This window comes from Epinephelus fuscoguttatus, linkage group LG15, assembly GCF_011397635.1.
Source record: "Epinephelus fuscoguttatus linkage group LG15, E.fuscoguttatus.final_Chr_v1".
In the NCBI taxonomy this organism is placed as follows: domain Eukaryota; kingdom Metazoa; phylum Chordata; class Actinopteri; order Perciformes; family Serranidae; genus Epinephelus; species Epinephelus fuscoguttatus.
The window spans coordinates 22,434,330-22,452,904 of record NC_064766.1 but is presented as its reverse complement, the minus strand read 5'-3'; the positions used below and the strand labels follow the sequence as shown (position 1 = coordinate 22,452,904).

Below are 18,575 nucleotides of genomic sequence, written 5' to 3'. Positions count from 1 at the left end.
TTAATGAATAAGCTCTATTTTATTGCCTTTTAATACACTCTGGCATCTTATTTACACTTAAAAACTGTTATTTTAAAATATTTTATTTTCCAGACTAAATATGAATTGTCATGTTAAAAATATTAGTAGTTGTTAGTAATTAGAATTAAGTGGAAACAGAATACTTTGCAACTGCCATCATTAAAATTTAAAGAATTTTGCAATGCTTGCACTTGAGTATTACCATTTTATGCTACTTTATACTTTTACTCTACATCTCAGAGGAAAATATTGTACAGTTGACTCTGCTACAGTTACTTTAAAACTTAGATTATTAATACATCATGTAATCAACTAAAAATATTTGTGTAGTTATGGGCTAGTTTAAACTATCCAGCAGTAGCCTATAGAAAGTGTTGTAGACACTGGGAGAGCAACGCTAGACACTGACTGCTTTGCTTTTCAGCATGAGTGCTTTGGTAAAACCCACATCCACCTCCATGAGACTTGAAAATCAGTCCCTGGAAAAATGATCATTGCAAACTCTGGCTCTAGGTGAGAGATCACAGTCTGATTGCCACAAAGCGTGCAACCATTGGTGCCTAAATGCTAGGTCTACTGGAAAGCTGTGTAGTCTGGAGATGTTTCTGCAGCCGGGAAAGCAACAGTGCCCGCCCATTCTGCAAAACTAACTCATAAATATTAACTGACTAATAAGCATTATAGCTAAATCAAGGAACACAATCACGACTCTTAGTCCGCTCAATCCACTACTTGCTACAGTCTGCAGAGTCAGAAGACTTTGCTCTTTTATGATGGGGTGGTGACGGGGGCTTCGTTGCTGACAAAGCTGCCTCCTTATACGTCACTTGGCATCAGAACAGCCTATAGCCAGATTTCAACCTGTAGAGGGAAGTCACTATGCATATTTTTAACACATTGAGTAGAATTCAAATTCTTTACACTCAAATGTCAAGATTTGAAACCTGAATTGTCAAAAACAGTACTAAATACCAAAATACATTGCTTTTCAAAAAAGGTGGTTTGGGTGGTTTACAGTTACTCTTTAAAATGAGCTCCACCTTTACCAGCTGCAACATTAAAATGTTTACTGGTGCACTCTCTGTCTTGTATGACACAGAGGACCCAAAACTTTAGTGCATGCATGAAATATGGCACATGATTAGATCCGGGGATTTTTATCATTATTATTTTTATATACAGCCTATTTAGACCCCAGCCTAGTCATTAATCATCTGGGGCTGAAGCCTTGGACGCCCAGGCCTAGCAACAACATTGGCAATCCTGTTTTACCCACGTGTGTTTTCATGCCAGAGAGCTCAGCGGTGTTGTGTTATAAGGCTGCCGTGTCATGACTCCTCCAGGCCGCCGGATGGCGCTGCGGCGCTGCGAGCGCTGTGTGCAGCCGGATGTTGACAGGCCTGCTGCTGGGCTCGAGCTGTGGCTGCTGCTGCTATCACGTTTCCAGAAGTCTCCACATCTTGCTAGAACTTTCCTGCCACTCCAGAAACAGCATCCACGTCCGCAGCAAAGCCATGGCAGCCGAACGGCAAGTTTACCGCAACATATACACGAGCTTTTATTAAAGTTTCATTCATTTGTGTGTGTGAGCAGCTTCTTAACTGTCGCTCTGTTCCCTCGCTACAGCAGCTTCCTCGATAGCGTCATTGACGAGGATCCACAGACAGCTCTGGAGGTAAACATTAGCGCTAGCTAGCCGTGAACACACACTTATTATCACGTAACTCTGTTTTATCACAATAGCCTAAACTTATTCTGACTAGCTGCTCGGTGGTGTTAACGTTTCCGATGTTAGCAACCGACTTTGACACTGTGACTAGCTAGCCGAGTTAGCTAACGTTTCCTGTTAGCCTTACTCTGCAAGAACAGCGTCAAAACTTATTGTACATTATATTATTATTAACAGTCTATCAATACAGTTTTTACTTTAGCAGCACATTTATTTTGTTGTTCTTTACCACCATTATACAAGCCACATTTCTTAACAGTGGTGGATGAAGAACCTGGAAGTCACACTTGTGTAAAAGTAAAGATATTTTAAAAGAAAATGACTTTGATAGAAGTAAAAGTCAACTATGTTGAATGACGAATGATACTTTAGTAAAAGTCGTCGAGTGTCTGATATTTACTGTGCTTAAGTATCAAAAGTAGTGTTCTATTGAATGTAATTAAGTATTGAAAGTACAAGTAAGTGCTCTTATTGGAACAGCAAGTGATCAGAATTTTATTTCATCCTTACATGTACACTTACTAAAAATGGAGCCTACCTTACACTTGGAGAAAAAGTAGATCTTCTTCACAACTTAAAAGCTTTAAAGAATGAAATCCAGTTTTGTCCAGATAGATAGATAGATAGATAGATAGATAGATACTGTATTAATCCAGAGGGAAATTAAGGCACCCAGTAGCTTTTTACACAACACATACACAGACACAGACACAGATACACACATGGATAGAAGTAATAGGTAAAAAGAATTAAAACACAGCAGTGAAATGAGTCCCAGGACGACTACAGAGAGCTGTCACGACAGTAGATATGCTTACGATGGTCGTGCCAATTTGTGGTTGACACTGCAGCTATTGTAATGTTCAGTTCAGGAGTAATTAATACTTTGCTATCAATGATATGAATGCAGTTGAAGATAAATGTATGTACAGATACCAGTGCAGGTACAGATTTTTCTTGTAGAAGGTGCTTAAAAGTAAAGACTGTATTAAATAAGGAATGCTGGAAAATATGAAATATAAAAGCACAGAAGGTTAGATACGAAATGCTAACAGAGGGTGAATATCTAAATAGTTACAAATGCAAACGGGGTCTACGTATCCAAAGAGAATGTAAAAGCAAATTTTTCAAATTATTTAATTTGTCTGTGCCATCCTCCCTTTCTTCCCTGTTTTGTATAGTAAGTAACTAAAAAAAATTATCTGACTAAAAGTATATATTTTGCTTAGGAAATGTAGTTGAATCTATGTGAAAGTTGAGAGAGGTATAAGAACTTAGGTAATGTACATATACTCCCAAAAATACTAAAGTATTGTAATTAAGTATTATCACTTCATTACAGTTCACATCTTTTTCTTACTCATAATGTGTTAATATGATATAACATTAGTGATAATTGTTTTTTTAGGACTAACAGCATGTATTTAGCGTACACTGTAATCTTCAATAGATTCAACTATTCTCTAATAAATTCTCTGTAATAGTTTTATTGCCTTGTTAATACCTAAACATATTTCATTCTAGTTTTTCTAAGTTCATATGTGAGTAATGTAGACACTCGATGATATCTCATCTTTTGCACATCTTCTACAAAACTGTAGCTTTATTATTGTAGAACAATTATTTTGTACATGTTATTATAGCATTTTCATCGTGTATTTTTATTGTAATATTTTTAAGCCTTATAAATGTTCTTGACTGTTGCTTTTGTTTGTGTTTTATGCACCAAACACCAAGGCAAATGACTTGTAAGTGGAAGCCTACTTGGCAACAAGACTTATCTTATTTCTGGAGGAAGAAGAAAAAGAAAAGAAACCAGCCTTCCCACCACTGTTTTCTTAATAAATTCCATAATAATATATTTTCTTAAAATAATGGTTGGTGTTGACAGTGTAGAAACAGAAGAGACAGACATGTCAGGTTTTTTTTAATGTAACTTTTCCATCATTATCACAACTCTCTGAATCACAACAGCCCTCTGAGCTGTCCACTCTAAATTCCATCTCTTTTCTTGTAGGAACTTAATAAAGCCTTGCGAGGAGACCCTGACAACGCTGAGTGGTATTGCCAGCGTGCCTATGCCCACATACTTCTCAAAAACTACCGCTGTAAGTCTGCAGACATCTGCGTTGACAGACACATATTTGTGATAATGCAATCGTTTTGAGTGAATATGCATGATTGTGCTCATTTGTAGTAGTTTTGTCACGATACTGGAATTTCTAACTTCATTGTAATACCTTGAAAAAAAGGTCAATATTTGATACTATTTTAATTTCAAGATAAATATAACAAGTCTGCAACATGACAACGACAGCTTTTATTTTCTTGGTTAGTAGCAGAGAACAGCAGAATGACTGTAGTAAACATTAACAGTAAGAGAGAGAGAGCACAGCTGGTGCCAGTGTATCGATGCTGCGGAAAATATTCAGAAGTGATGTGTATGGATAACTTGATATTTTTAACAACACTAGTTTGCAGGAAATATAAATGTACAATATACAAACATAACATAGTTGTCCCCTAAACACTGTGATTGTGGTACAGAGTGTGGAAAAGAACATTTCCTATAAGATCCTTGAATTAGTAATCTGCCATCAGTCACTAAAGGAACTTGGGAATGCATGAATCTTAATTTTTTAAGTGGTACAGGCTGGATAAATGAATCTGGATGATAAACATAGTGTTGTTTTCCTTCTGCAGGTGCTGTTGATGATGCCAAAAAAGCCCAGCAGCTAAAACCTAGCCTTCCCCTTGCTTTCATGCGAACAGGGTGTGTATAATATAACATAAATAAATAAGGAAGAATCACATCTGCTGTTAAAGTTAAACACATTATCCCTGTTAGGGAAGTTTTGAGTCACTATGACCAACGTCAAGAGTTTTGTGATGAGAAGTTCAACTTTTTTCTCTGTACAAGAATTGTTTTAGTCACTTAACTTCTTTAACAAGGTACATGATCTAAATTTCATGTGTCAGAACTCTAGGCCTGCCTGATCTAAGTGTATGTGGCATGTTTTTCTCTCCCAACTGCAGAATAGCAGAATACCACCTGAACCACTATGAGTCAGCTGAGGCAGCTTTCACTCAGGGACACCAACTGGATGGTGAGTACAGCTTGTTTCGACCTCGAGTACAAACTTTCCATCATCCTGCTCTCCACCAACTGCTGTTTGCATCAGTTTCCCTTCTATTCCACTCTCCTCATTGAATACAATATATTATATTATACAATATTTGTTATAAAACATTTTATATCTGAAATTAAAGTTGTAGTTGTGGTACTAGACTCTTCAAGTTATTCTTTGACTCCATCTTGCCTCGTCCATTTTTGTACAACAGGAGATCTTGTTGTTTATATTTGATGCCGTAGTTGATGCTAGCAGTCACCTTTTTTTGCTGCAGATCTTGCTGCAATAAGGACGCATTCACACTGGCGCTATTTGGTCCGCTTTAAATTAACCCTGGTCCGCTTCCATGGATAGTTCGGTTCGTTTGTAGTGGTGTGAACTCTCATTCGAACTCTGGTGCAGACCAAACGAGTGAATCCTGGTCCACTTGAAAACTGAGTGACTCAGTTCACTTGCAAGTGAACCCGGGTGCGGTTCGCTTACTGTGGGATATGCAAACGGACTATCCAGTGTACCAAAGAGAGGAAGTGACGTAGAGCGCAGTGCATTTTGGGTAGGGAAAAAAACAGCGCAAACTGGGAAAAGCAGAAATAAAAAAAGAAAACGTTGGAAAATGTCTTGTGGGCAGATGTTGAGTAGTGAGGAAATGCAGGCGCTTATTGATAGATGGTCAGAGGAATATATGTCACAGTTGCTGACTGCCGACTGACGCCAGGGCCACACTGCCTGCAAGCACAGCGCACCGAAATTCTCGCGCGAGCCGGAGCACCTCTGTTCACATCAGACGTGCATTTCTCCACGCTGGTCAACAAGCGATTCTGCTCCCAGCTGTTGTTTTTCCATCATGGGTAACTGCCTGGCTTGACATATTCACTTGCGGCTCGCGCAGAAAATAGACCAGACGCCAAAATGATCACTGCAGCGCCGGCGGAGCTGCGCGGCGCGGCAGGTGTGGATGACACAATCGGTTAACATGGGCGCCAAAAGGAAACTGGCTTCACTTCTTGGCGCTTCGAGGCTATTCACGGCGCTTCCGCGGGCGGTGTGGCCCTGGCGTGATTTGCGTTTTCAGTCCTGGCCAATTAATGAGCCGGGTTTTCTTCTTCCTGTGCAGTGTGAAAGTGAACCGAACCAAATGAAGGTGTGAAATTTTTTGGCATTCCCCGCTCAATCGAACCAATCAACTATCCTGGTGTGAATGCGCCCTAAGACTACGCATTTATTTACATCATAATCACATGACATTATGGATTCAGTTAATCAGGTAAAGCAAATGCATTTAACTCCATATGACCACATGTTGTCGATCCACATGAACCAGAATATTGGCCGTACTTAGACATGACAGAGTTCACTCTTCACACTGAGCTTCAGTTGGTCTTTCATACTGTAGTCGGGCTCCAGCTAACAATTCTCTTCATTATCAGTTCATCTGCAGATTATTTTCTGAAATAGTTTTGTCCAGAAATGGTGAATTAATGTCAGACTACAAGAAAAGAAGTTAAAAGTAGATTGCAAATGTCCTCTGGGAGAGTTGTTTGTGCAGCCTTATTAAAGTAATTTCAAAAGGTTGCTTTTTTCCAGCTGGAGGTTTTGCAACACATCCTTCAGCAGGGCTGAATATGTTGATGTCTTTGTTTGTTTCAGTTAAGTAACATCAGGCCACATGATGATGTTACAAAAGAGCTGTTGTGCATTTTGGGCTTTTAAGACCAAAAATAGTCAGAGCTGGGTTTGGCTCAAGGGATCCCTCCTCCAAGTCAGATAAGGATTTAAAGATTTTAAACCAGTAACTGTGAGTTTGGTACAAGTGCAGATCACGCAAACTAGTGAAGCTGGTGTCTTTACACATTGTTCACAACTATGGTAGCCATTGTCAGTCTAGACACCATTAGGCCGGGTATGATAATTACTGATGTAGGTCATGTCCATACATCATACAATATTGCCCTCGTGTTTACATGTGTGTTTGTATGTAAGAATGGCAACAACTATTAATTTCTTTTACTGCTGCTACAGTGTCTCCAAACTGATCATCAAAATGACTGCATGAAAAAGATTTTGAAATTTCAAGGTCCTAAAATACTCAGCGCTGTCAAAAGAGCCTGAATCCATTTTTAAACACATTTTGAGATGATTGCCTATAAAATGTACATTGTCTATGAGCTGCTGATTTAACCACCAGTAATGTATTAAACACATCCTCTGCAGTTTTTGCCTTGGAAATTAATCTCATTTAAATTATGACGGCAGCTTTCTCCAGCGCTGAGTCAGACCACTTCAGACTTAATTAACATCACTGACACCTTCAAATGTTTGTATTAGATTCTGTAATTGAGCTTGTTTTTTATATCAATATATATTAATTATAGGGACAGTTCATGCCAAAATCAAAAACGCATATTTTTCCTCTTACCTGTAGAGCTGTTTATCAGTAGCCTGAGTGTCAGACTGAAGCTCCCAGAACCTTCAGTCTGACATGGCTTCCATTGAAGGCGATTTACAAAGGGGAGGGAATTTGATTTTTTCCCTAACCAATCAGTAGAGATCGACTCACCCAGAATCTGACGTCATTAGTATCCATGCCTCAGGGCTGCCGAAAACAAGCGAGCATTGCCCATTTAAAATGTCTCCGTCGTCGTGCACGCCCAGCTGCATCGCCATTAAATCCAGTTTAGCAGCTTCCTTAATTTGGTCCTCCATTAACGCGAGTAGTGGCGAAATACCTCGATAGCATCGTTAATGTGGTCTGTAGGATCTGTAGCAGTCGCCATTGTTGCTAACCTCACCAGTTACCCACCAGCGTACAGCTTGACATCAGCGTGGCGCTGATTGGCTAATCGCTAGACCCGCCCCCACCCCCGGCGTTCATTGGTCCGTCCATCGTTTGGACGAGATAAATCGCAAATTCATTGCAGTATGCCAGACCAGAGATGCAAGCCTACTCAGTTGAGTGGGCGGGGTCTATGGTCTGGAACCAGGCTAATTTATTAGTCTAGATTGTTTTGGTGTGAGTTGCAGAGTGTTGGAGATATCAGCCGTAGAGATGTCTGTCTTCTCTCCAATATAATGGAACTAGATGGCACTCAGCTTGTGGTGCTCAAAGCGCCAAAAAATACATTTGGAAAAACTCAACAGCAGTGTCTCTTTCCAGAAATCATGACCTGGTTACTCAAGATAATCCACAGACCTTGTTGTGAGCAGTTTCATGTAGGAACTATTTTCTTTCTACTGAACTACACTACAGATTTTAATCTTACTTCTCCTGAGAAAACATCAGGAGCACGAGAAAAGGATGTGGTCAGTGTGTCCGTCCACCATAAATTAGACAGTAGCACCACAAGCTGAGTACCATCTAGTTCCATTATATTGGAGAGAAGGCAGACATCTCTACAGCTGATATCTCCAACACTCAGCAGCTCACACCAAAACAATCTACACTGATAAACAGAACTACAGGTAAGAGGAAAAATATGTATGTTTGTTTGGGGTGAACTGTCCCGTTAAGACAACAAGACAACAAATGTTCTTTTCTGTGATTTCCACAGTTTCTGACAAATCATTTGAGCTCTGGATCAGGCGATGTGAGGAGATGATGCCAGGTAAGTAGCTAAACTGAAACTTTTGTAATGTCTTTATTTTAGGTTAGAGCGGTACTTAGTATCCTAATAAACCTGAAATTATAGACCCACATCAGATCTAAACGTCCTTAATTTAAAGGTACAGTGTGTAGGATATGAGGGGACGTTTGGGCAGAGATGGAACATAAGTGTTTTCTGTGGTGTATGATCCCTGAATAAAAGAGCAGTTGTATTTTTGTAACCTTAGAATGAGCCATCTATATCTTCAAAGGAAGCCGGTCCTCGTTGTCGGAGATCAGTGTTTCTACAGTAGCCCAGCACAGACAAACCAAACACTGGCTCTAGATAGATTCATGATTCACGTTTTCATGTCAGCCACTTTGGGTGGAAGCCCCTCTGCAACAAGAGTGTGGGGAAAAAAACATTTTGGACATGAAACTGTCTTAGTTGAGAGTTATTAGCAGTTTAAATCACTGGTTCTTTTGTTTTGGAGAGGACAAGACCGCCGCAGAAAGTTCGGCTCCCGGTTAAAATCTCTTGAACTTAAGTTTTCACAGAAATAAGGCGAGCGTACATAAGCAGGTGCTAAGCTACCGGCTTGTCTTCAACTTGCTAAACAGCGTCAGAGAAACACTGATTTGTAACATGAAACTGCTTTATTCAGTGGTTTTGCTGGCTTTAATCACCATGTCTGTTTACGTTGGGAAGGAAGAGACCTCTGCAGATATTTCAGCCCCAGTAAAAAACCTCCTGAATGATGAACACTGAAGGAATTCTAAGCAGGAGAAATTTCAGCTTGTTGCAATCTGTAAGCCTCAACACTATACGCCACTAAATCTTACACACTGAACCTGTTACTGTTTCAAAATATTGACAATGTTCAATGCTATTAAATATTGGTCAACAGTATTACCTGTGGCCTTTTTATTTTAAAGAAAGAGCTATAGACTCCATTACCAGTTACCCTCTAACTTCTATATGCTATTTACCCCGTGCTATCAAACACTAAGCTAAATGGCTCAGTCAGGGAGCTGATCAGGCCATCTGATCAAACAAATGAGCTAGCACACATCCATGAATCTACAGTGTGAGTGTTTAGGCAGAGCTGCTCAGTCCAATAAAAGATGCATGCCATGTCTGGGTGGTGTGTTTCTGTTTTCTGGTGATGCCTGGGCCCTCTGGATCATCTCAAGTAAACAAGAGCATGAGTTTTGACAAACACGCTTCACACCCGCATGCACACGTACTCCCGGGAGCGGTATGATTCATCAGAGTTAACGCTACTGATGTTTGAAAGCCCCCGATGAGACCCAGCTCCTTCATAGGCGTGCTCGCAGACGGCGCGTGTGCACACACACAGACAAACGCACACCAGGGTGCACATCACCACCATCCCCCCCCACTAAAACTTGAAAGTACCCTACTTGCGCTTGCTCACACCAGCAGCAGTTGTTTCTTCCGGTGACAGTGTGTTTACCACCAACCAACACACACACACACACACACACACACGGCACCTGGTTATTTCATCACATGTGGCACCCTGCTTGTTTAAAATTACACAAACTCTGACACACAGTCTTTTTCTCCAAACACCCCCCTCCTCACCATTTCAAATGCGACCTCATTAAGACAACATTAACACGCCTCCCGTCATCTCATCTCTCTTCCCTCTCTGTGCTCTCTCCCTCTCTGTAATGAAGTCAGTGAATAATGTATGATAGCATGCTGGTAAACGGTGATCAGGCTTGCTTGGGCTCACAGGGCTTTTAATGGGCGTGGATGGACCAGTAAACAAACTGGCGGAGGATGGGATAGCGTCTGGCTGTCTGTCTATGTGGGGGCGAATCTGTCTGCTGTCATTTCTTTGCTGACAAATGCGTATTAAGTTCTTCTAGCTTTGCCATCATCATAGTTTAGAGACTAGAGATCGATTTAGGGAGCTTAAGGCGCTGTATTAAATGTTTGCACCTGCCACTTGCTTAAATTTTTTTCCTCTCTTTCTAGAGAAGAGACAGAGCAGCAGTGCCAACAGGGTGAGTTTCTCTGCATGGCCACCTGGGGGCATTGTTGCTCTCAGCATCAGCAGAGAGCAGCAGCTTCATGTGTGCTCCTGTTTCAAAGAAGAGAGTCTTACTAAGCTTATTTTTTGTTGTTGTGTTTTTTTTTTATTTTTGTTTCATCCCTCTGCCTCATCACCACATCCTCCTCTCTAATTGTCATCCCGTCTCGGGGACTGAATGACCCAGCAGACACCAGCAGCTCCAACTGTGAAGTAAGTGCATAAATGTAAACATGCCGTATCCAGGCGCCTGTTTTCATGTTTATTTTATTTATTATACCAGCGTAATGATTAACTCAGCCTCAGCCGGCCCATTCTGTATAACTTTGAATACAATGTACAAAGACAAGGCTTGATAATGACGAGCTGTGTTTTATTATTTGAAGTTTTCGGTTTCATGAAGTTTAGATATTCATATTTGTAGTGGTGGTTTAAAAAAATGTCTTCAGACTTTTTTAATCAGTGTTCTGTGTTTGTTTCTTGCAGACATGACTGGTACCAAACAGAGGCTAACGTCATCGTCACAGTCATGGCAAAAAACGTACCCAAGGATGGTGTGTGTGTCAACTTCATGGAAAAAGAGGTATAAACACACACTTAAGTGCAGCATTGAAGTGAAGAGAGTGTGTTTGTGTGTGTGTGGAACAGAGATGGGTTGGCTTTCGGGTGTTTCCTCAGGGGGGCCCATTAGATGGGTCTCACACACACGCACACACACATATACATGCACACACACACGCACGCACTCCCCATGGACCCAACTATGCCTCCAGTGGTGCCTTGTTAACATTGCCCCCAAAGTACAGATCTAAGAACAATTTACCCTCCCCAGCTTCTCCAACCTCCTAATTGTCTGTAGATAGAAGGCATAACTGATCTAGGATCAGCTGCAGAGCCCTCCGGGGACAACCCTCTTTCTTTTTCTTTTTCTCTTTTCCTTTGCTCCCTTCCACTCCTCTTTCCCTCTCTCTGAGGGGTAACTGCAGGGCACCCCAGGGAACGGCTTTGTCTTTCCTAATAGAATAACAAACTGAGTTTACCCCATTTCAAAAGAAATAGTTCACTTGCTCCGAATCACACAGTCACTTGTTAAGCTCCCTCTGTGGTGCGAAGTACAGATAAGTTCATATATTTTTTACTAGGTCAGTATATACAAAAGAAATTAAAGATAAAAGCCAGTGGTTCCAGTTCTTTTCCCTGGTGACTGAGCATGCAGCAGCTGTATACCTACAGACGGCACAGGAACTCAACTGGAAATGAATATTAAGGCTTTGATAGTTTTGTGGAATTGCCCAAAAGCTACTTTAGCTAACTTTCTAAGCTTTTATCCCCGGTGAACTACTTCTTGCATACATTTGGTCCCAAATCAGAAAGTCCACTTTTAGAGAAGTGGTAGGTGTTGAATTGCAAACGATTACAAGTTGAAGTTCCTCTGCGAAAAGATCTGATGATGAAATGATAACAGTGAGTTATTCTTCATGTGGGCAGTTTTTAGTGCTTCTCTCGCCTGATATCAGACAGAATTGTCAACTTGTTACACTCCATCTATAGTCTGATATTACCTCCACTCTAAAGCCCCTTTTCCACTGCATAAAAACACATTAACAGCTGCGAACATCTGGCTTTTGTATTTAACGGGAAAGGTTACAATAAGTCCAGGGACAAATGACTTCAGTAGTCAGGGGTATTTATCGGCTCCAGCTCCGATCGGCAGTGATAAAAATACGATACATGGGTGGACACCCTAATTTTACTGCAAAATGCAATCACGGACTGCCACAAAATACCATCCATCTCCGTCCAAACAGCGTAACATTTTCACTGGCCTCCATGCTGCTTTACTGTTTACTGACCTGTTTTCTGCCCCATCCGTGATGTTGAACATGACACACTTGAAAAGCAAAAAAGAAGGCATACTTGTATATCAGTGGAAAAGCAGTCTATCACCTATTGTAACCATGAATGTATAAAGAGGACTGGATACAATGTTGGAGGCGAGACTCGGTTCATTCCTGTGAGAGTTGCTCTGGTGCATGAAGCCAAAATGGTTCAACTGCCACATATAAAATTTACCCATATAATCCGTGCTGCTTCTGCACTGTTTGTCCCATAGAGCAGGCGCACTAGAGACTTCACCGGCAGAGCCAGCTGCTTCCGGTTTAGTGCTTTGTTAACTTGAATGGGGATAAAACGATTCAATCATGCAGCTGTTCTGTACTTTCAAAATGCTATCAAACCAAATGGAATAAATCCTGATAGTGTAACAAGTCATTTTGCGGGGGTTGTGATGCTCACACAAATGTGTAAAATGTATGTATGCTGGGCATCACGTGACGGTATAATTATACTGTTTGGCCATGGCGAAAATTGGCTTTAAAGCCTGGCGCACTTCATGGGGAGGTTTTCTTGCGTCTAAAAAACCTGCATACACACGCTAATTTTGTTGGGGGGAAAAAAGGTGCAACTGATTTCCATGGGCAAACAAATCACTACAAACAAACATATCTGCTTGTATTTAATGCTGATTTAAGTCCACACCATTGGTTAGGCATGCTGACATACGTGTTTTGTTGGGTTTTTAGAGTGGAGCAGGGCAAAGTTAACATACTATGATGTCAGACAATATTAAGGAGACATGTCAACTTAGGACAGTCTCGATAGCAGCGTCTAACCTGTCTATAGCAGTTGCAATTGTTGTTTTTACTCCTCATTGGTTCCGGCATCGCTTGCCGACACTTAACAATGCTGTTAGTCCCGCTAATCATTAGTCCCCCCGCAGAGCTCATTGGTCAATTTATTATTTAAGTTGAGAAACTACTGGCTCACGTTGCAATGCCAGACAAATTTGTCGACTCAGACTCAGTGGAGTGAGTCAACACCAAGGTCTGGACAAGTGATTTCTGTTTGAGGGCAGCATTTGCCAAGTGACAAGTGTGTAAGGAGTGTGAGGATTTGGGCCACAGCCGAGTCCATGTCCCTCCAAACCAACAAGCCACCCGCCCACCCACCTACCCAGTCCCAGTGAGTGACAGGCTGTTAGGAGCTGTCTGACCCCTCCTTCATCACTGGTCACTCTGTGGCTGAAGGGGACAGGGCGAGGATACTCCTGGCCGACAAAGCAGCCACATCAGATGATTATTCTCAGGGACAGGCTGACACCTTCATTCCCTCCTCACTCCTGATCTCGTTCTTTGTTTTTTGTGTTTTCTAAAAACGACATTTGAGTCAAATTAAAATATTTATGCTACAATTTCAACACAGGGATTGTTAAATTATTATTTAACAAGAACAAAAATGACCGGCCTGGAAGGATAATTTACTTTATAATCATGACACCATCTTCAATCAGACTGTGTTACATATTTGTATGTTTCCCTAGTTGCTTACTGCTTATTAGCAGCCAATGAGGGGTGATATCTAATGTCTGGTGTGTTGTCTTTTCAGCTCTCTGCCACGATACAGCTGGCATCAGGGGGGACTTACGACCTCGACCTCCACCTCATGCATCCTGTGATCCCTGAACAGTGTAACTTCAAGATCCTCACCACCAAGGTATCAATGCACTTTGGCTTCATGTGTTATTGAAACATCTAAATCAACAGGGAGTCCATTTTTTAGGAAGGAAATATTTATTTTAGCTCGGGATGTGAAGTAATTTCCATATTTGATTTCTCATATTGAATTACGAATGAAAATGTAATGTAAGACTGAAGAATGGTAATCTAAACTGGCTGAAAACATAAAAAAAAGTATAATTTGAAATTCAATTTTTGAACAGCCAGGCTTAAATTAACGTATTAAACCATAAATTTAACTAGACCCAGTGCTTAAAGACCATCTCGGAGCCGCTCTCGTCCCGGTCAGTTCAACTTCTGCCCGGTTAGCACAAGCTAACCTAGCAGCAGCAGTTACCATCCAACACCGAGCCATTTACAGTCGTAAACTCACACTGACATCGAAAAGTCTCAGCTCCATTGTTTAATCCGTTGATAACCATAAGGCAATGTTAACTGTGTGATGCTAACAGTTAGCCTTGTCCCTATGTGTGTGCGTGTGCACGTTACTCACAAGGAGCTCACACACCCGCAGCAGTAGTCTCCTGCTGTCTCATGATAAACCGTCAGAGCGACAGCGGGGTAAGGAGACAATAAGATGTGTGCAGCTCTATGGTGAAATAAGATTTTACCCAATTTAAATGGTAAAAAATATAAAATATGAAAGTCATATTCACATGCGGGAGGTCGGGCTGTCTAATTTGAATGCTTGAGTACTCATACCCATCCCTCAATTAAACCTTTGCATATTTTACATTCTGGCATACATTATTAAAGATGATTTTTGACATCTTTAATAGATGTTTTACTCTGACAGATAACATGCACATGAATCAGAAACAAACATGTCAGACCTGCATGCTTTCAACAACACCTCTTGTGTTTAATGGTCCATTGTGCACTAAAAGAAACATCAAAGCTTTGTGATGCTCGCTCTCTGATGTTGGATCACACAGTGAAATAAATCTGCTTTCTCTTTCTGAGGTCACAGTGACCACGACTGACCAACACATAGTAACTAGAATTGATAAAACAGCCTCAAACTAAGCAGATGACATGACTGCCAGAACACAATCGGTCACAGTTGTCAAATTTCTGGAATATCTGAGTTTTCAGAGGTGTGTTTAAGTGGAGGGAGAGTCAGGGAACATGTTACTACCTCTGTGGGGAGTCATGAAATAACAAGGAGTTCAACAAATGGGTCATTTTACAGATTATTCCGCACAACCTGTTTCAGACTTACAGTAGTGTGAAGTGGTGGCTCTCAGATGTTTTTCTTCACAGCACGCCCAGCTGTAGAGGAATATAAAACTGTTTACCACTTTACAACTTTTCTGAACTGAAAAACATAAACAAACAAGGAAGAGACAGCATTTTTTTGGGTCATGGAAGTACTCCAACTAAGTTTTTGAAAGTCGATGAAAAGTCGAGGAGATTTTCACTCAGGATCAGTGAGAACACCACATGTAGCCTTGCTGTCCCAGTAGTTACTCTCAACAATAAAGTGGCAGACTATTAAACATGTCAAGGAACATTTTTTATGTCCCCATAAAGAAAATATGATGTGGTAATGTCGCACACTGGAGAAATGGTGGCTCTTCTCTGACAGGGCTTCAAATCTCTGAACTGCAATTTTGCTGTAGAGCATCAAAAGACATGATTTTATCTCTGTGTATTCAGGCACAATAGTAACTGATTATTTGTGTCTTTGTTGAAAGTGTTATTGACTTAAATGTCAGATAACAGTAAAAAAAAGGGAAAAAAGAAAACCACGCTGATGCGAGTTTAAGCAGCTCACTGAAATTGTGACTGATCATTACCACTCTGAGATTAACATCTTAATCTCCTCAATAATTTAAAGCACTGTAAAGTAGGCTGTCACTACCTATAATTCCTTAATGCTGCTAAAGCTTACTGTAGCTGCGGTGGAAATGAGAAAATCCACTCTCGCTATGTACACTGTGGCTCCTGTGGAGACGTTAGCGAAGTTCATCTGAGCAGCTAACATGAGATTCACACATATGCACAAATCCTCACTCCTACACACACGCATGTATTAGAGCTGTACTTGCCGAGAGTTCCTCAGCACTATTTAAGGTGATTATGGGCCTAATGAGTAGGAAGGGCACTTTTTACTATAGACTAATTAGCGTGTATTACAGAGGATGTTGGCTAATGAGTGTGCTGGCTGAGTGTGTGCTGATTCAGGGTTTAGGCCACTGTCAGGTTTTAGCCTGAGGATCAAGAGGCAGGTCTTTGTGTGAGTTGTTTTGATTGTTTTTTTAATCATTAAGGGGGGGGGAATTCGTCCTTTTGGCCATCGATCACTCAGGTCTTGCCAGTACAGTTCAACATAAAGCTTTGCTTTGTTCCTGGGGATCCTGTGAATTCCTAAGAAGTATTATTCTGATGGTGGGGGGTGATCTTTGCAGTTTTTGGCACACAGAATCTTCCAAAGCATCTGTACCTGTATCCTGTTATAAGTAACTGAACAAAAACTCTTAAATAGAAAATTTCAGTTAGTAAAATGATAATTTACCACTATTAACCACTTATTGTCACTTCAACCAGGTAGTTAATCCTAATGTAGTGTTTTTATAACCACTGCATGGCAAAATACTTCCTTGGTTTCCTCGTGTAAATCAGACATTTTGACAATATTAAGCCAAATTTGCCAAGAAAATGCAAATATGAGTTGCAATTTTAAATGAATTTGTCGTTTTAACTGCATATCTTTGACTGGTTTTAAACCAAGGCAGCATTTCATTACACTTGCACTGTAAAATTCTGGGTAGATACAGATCTTTGCTGATTAACACTTTTGTGTGAAATGAATTAAAGGCCTGTCCCAAATATGATTTAAGCAAATAATAGCCCGGGTTATGAATTGGAGTTTTATAGTATATTATAATTCCTTTTCTATTTTATATTGCTGTGAAAACATCCACAAATTCCTCCTTTAAACAACTGTATTCACTCAAGTTTCTCTCGAAGAACTACTTTTTACAAGATTACACTGAACACATCATGATAATGTTATAATTTACCTTTTGTGTAATACTATTGTTACAATGAGAGCTTGAACACATAACTCGATGCAGCCTTCGTCAGCTGTTAGTTTCGGCTGCTAACATTAATGAGCTCTCCCCGATGTCAACGTGGATTTGTTGTTCACAATGTAGCATTATCAGTAGGGTTGTGCCGATGGGCGATCCGATCATCCATCGGATGATCCTCTGCGGAATCCGTTCCGCGTATGTTCTGCCCGAGTATGTTTGGGCCTTAACGCGCATGTCGCGGAGCGGTGAACAAACCAAACAACACAATGTCAGGAGAAATTGAAAAGATATGCCGTCTATGTGCAGTCAACGTGCTAATTAAGGAGCCATTACATGTTCAAGAGTTTTATAAAGCTGCTCAAACGCCAAAGAGAGGCTATAAGTGAACGTTTCAGCAGTGATGCGTAATTCTTATAACGTGTTTTATATTCAACAATGAAATCAAATCACCCACGTAAGCATTGTCATAAATGCTGAACCATAAACAAGTTGCAGATTCAAATACATAATCAGTGGATTCTTGTAATTGTTTCTTTTGTCAGATGGATGTAACCTTTCACCTGCCTGTCCCTGCAATGTCTCTGCTGTCATTCACAACACAGCTGTACTGGAATTTCCCTAAAATGGTCTTGAGCTTGGAAATTGGCAGATTTTCCCGAGTATCGATCCCTGCGCCCATTCACACATGGACTCATGCAGGGAAAGTCCCTGAACATTTCAGGAATAGATTGCATGTGTGAAAGGGGCTTATGAATACAGAGTATGATAATACAGTGATCTTGACTCCACAAAGTTTACTTCCACTAAAGCTGAATTCCACAGTAGAAAAAATAAAAAAGTTTATTAGTGATAAAATTATAATATGGCAATTTTAAGCGGCAGTTGTGTAATTAATTCAGCAGGAGACTGACGACCTTTATGGGAGATGAAAAAGACGCATAAAATACACACATGCCACCTACACGAGCAGAGCGGAGTGAAGATGGTATTGATTCAGCTGACGTGCCTCTCAAATACTGACGTAAATGCAGTCAAATACATTATTAATGTCTTGTGCATTATATAAATGTCCTTTCAGAAGTGCAGCCTGCAGTGATTTTAAACAGCCACAAAAGCCTCAGTGAATATGGCCTATTGACTATTTAATTTAGAATTATACAGGAAAAGAATATTAACATTGTTGGATGGGTTTCAGCAGCATTTGACATTTAACATTGTACAAAACACGCGTCATGTGTACGGCCCCTAACACCTGGCGGTGGTTGCACTTAGTTACATAATGATGCATTGAGTTCTGTTCAAGTTAAATTATAATATTACCATCATATGCTCATATGTACAATGTAAAATTCAGTCTTTGATGAGTAGCTTGAATAAATTTAGTTGTTTGAAGGAGAAATTTGTTGATTTCACATCTGTGTAAAAAAAAAAAAAAAGA

The 18,575-nt window shown here is 40.5% G+C and overlaps 1 protein-coding gene across 5 annotated transcripts in view; it reads left to right on the top strand.

Annotated features, from left to right (window-relative positions):
- The first annotated feature begins 1,386 nt into the window (after window positions 1-1,386).
- Window positions 1,387-18,575, top strand: part of sugt1 (SGT1 homolog, MIS12 kinetochore complex assembly cochaperone) — a 33,995-nt gene continuing 16,806 nt past the window's right edge. For 2 of the 5 annotated variants that reach the window (XM_049598352.1, XM_049598350.1), the window contains exons 1-10: window positions 1,387-1,549; window positions 1,648-1,696; window positions 3,768-3,858; window positions 4,454-4,523; window positions 4,787-4,857; window positions 8,430-8,483; window positions 10,470-10,498; window positions 10,715-10,737; window positions 11,011-11,107; window positions 13,969-14,076. In XM_049598352.1, the coding sequence (XP_049454309.1) occupies window positions 1,410-1,549; window positions 1,648-1,696; window positions 3,768-3,858; window positions 4,454-4,523; window positions 4,787-4,857; window positions 8,430-8,483; window positions 10,470-10,498; window positions 10,715-10,737; window positions 11,011-11,107; window positions 13,969-14,076 (732 nt within the window). In that variant the 5' untranslated portion in view covers window positions 1,387-1,409. Of the gene's footprint in view, window positions 1,550-1,647; window positions 1,697-3,767; window positions 3,859-4,453; window positions 4,524-4,786; window positions 4,858-8,429; window positions 8,484-10,469; window positions 10,499-10,711; window positions 10,738-11,010; window positions 11,108-13,968; window positions 14,077-18,575 lie in introns of all 5 variants that reach the window. The other 3 variants (XM_049598349.1, XM_049598348.1, XM_049598351.1) reach the window with 2 other exon arrangements.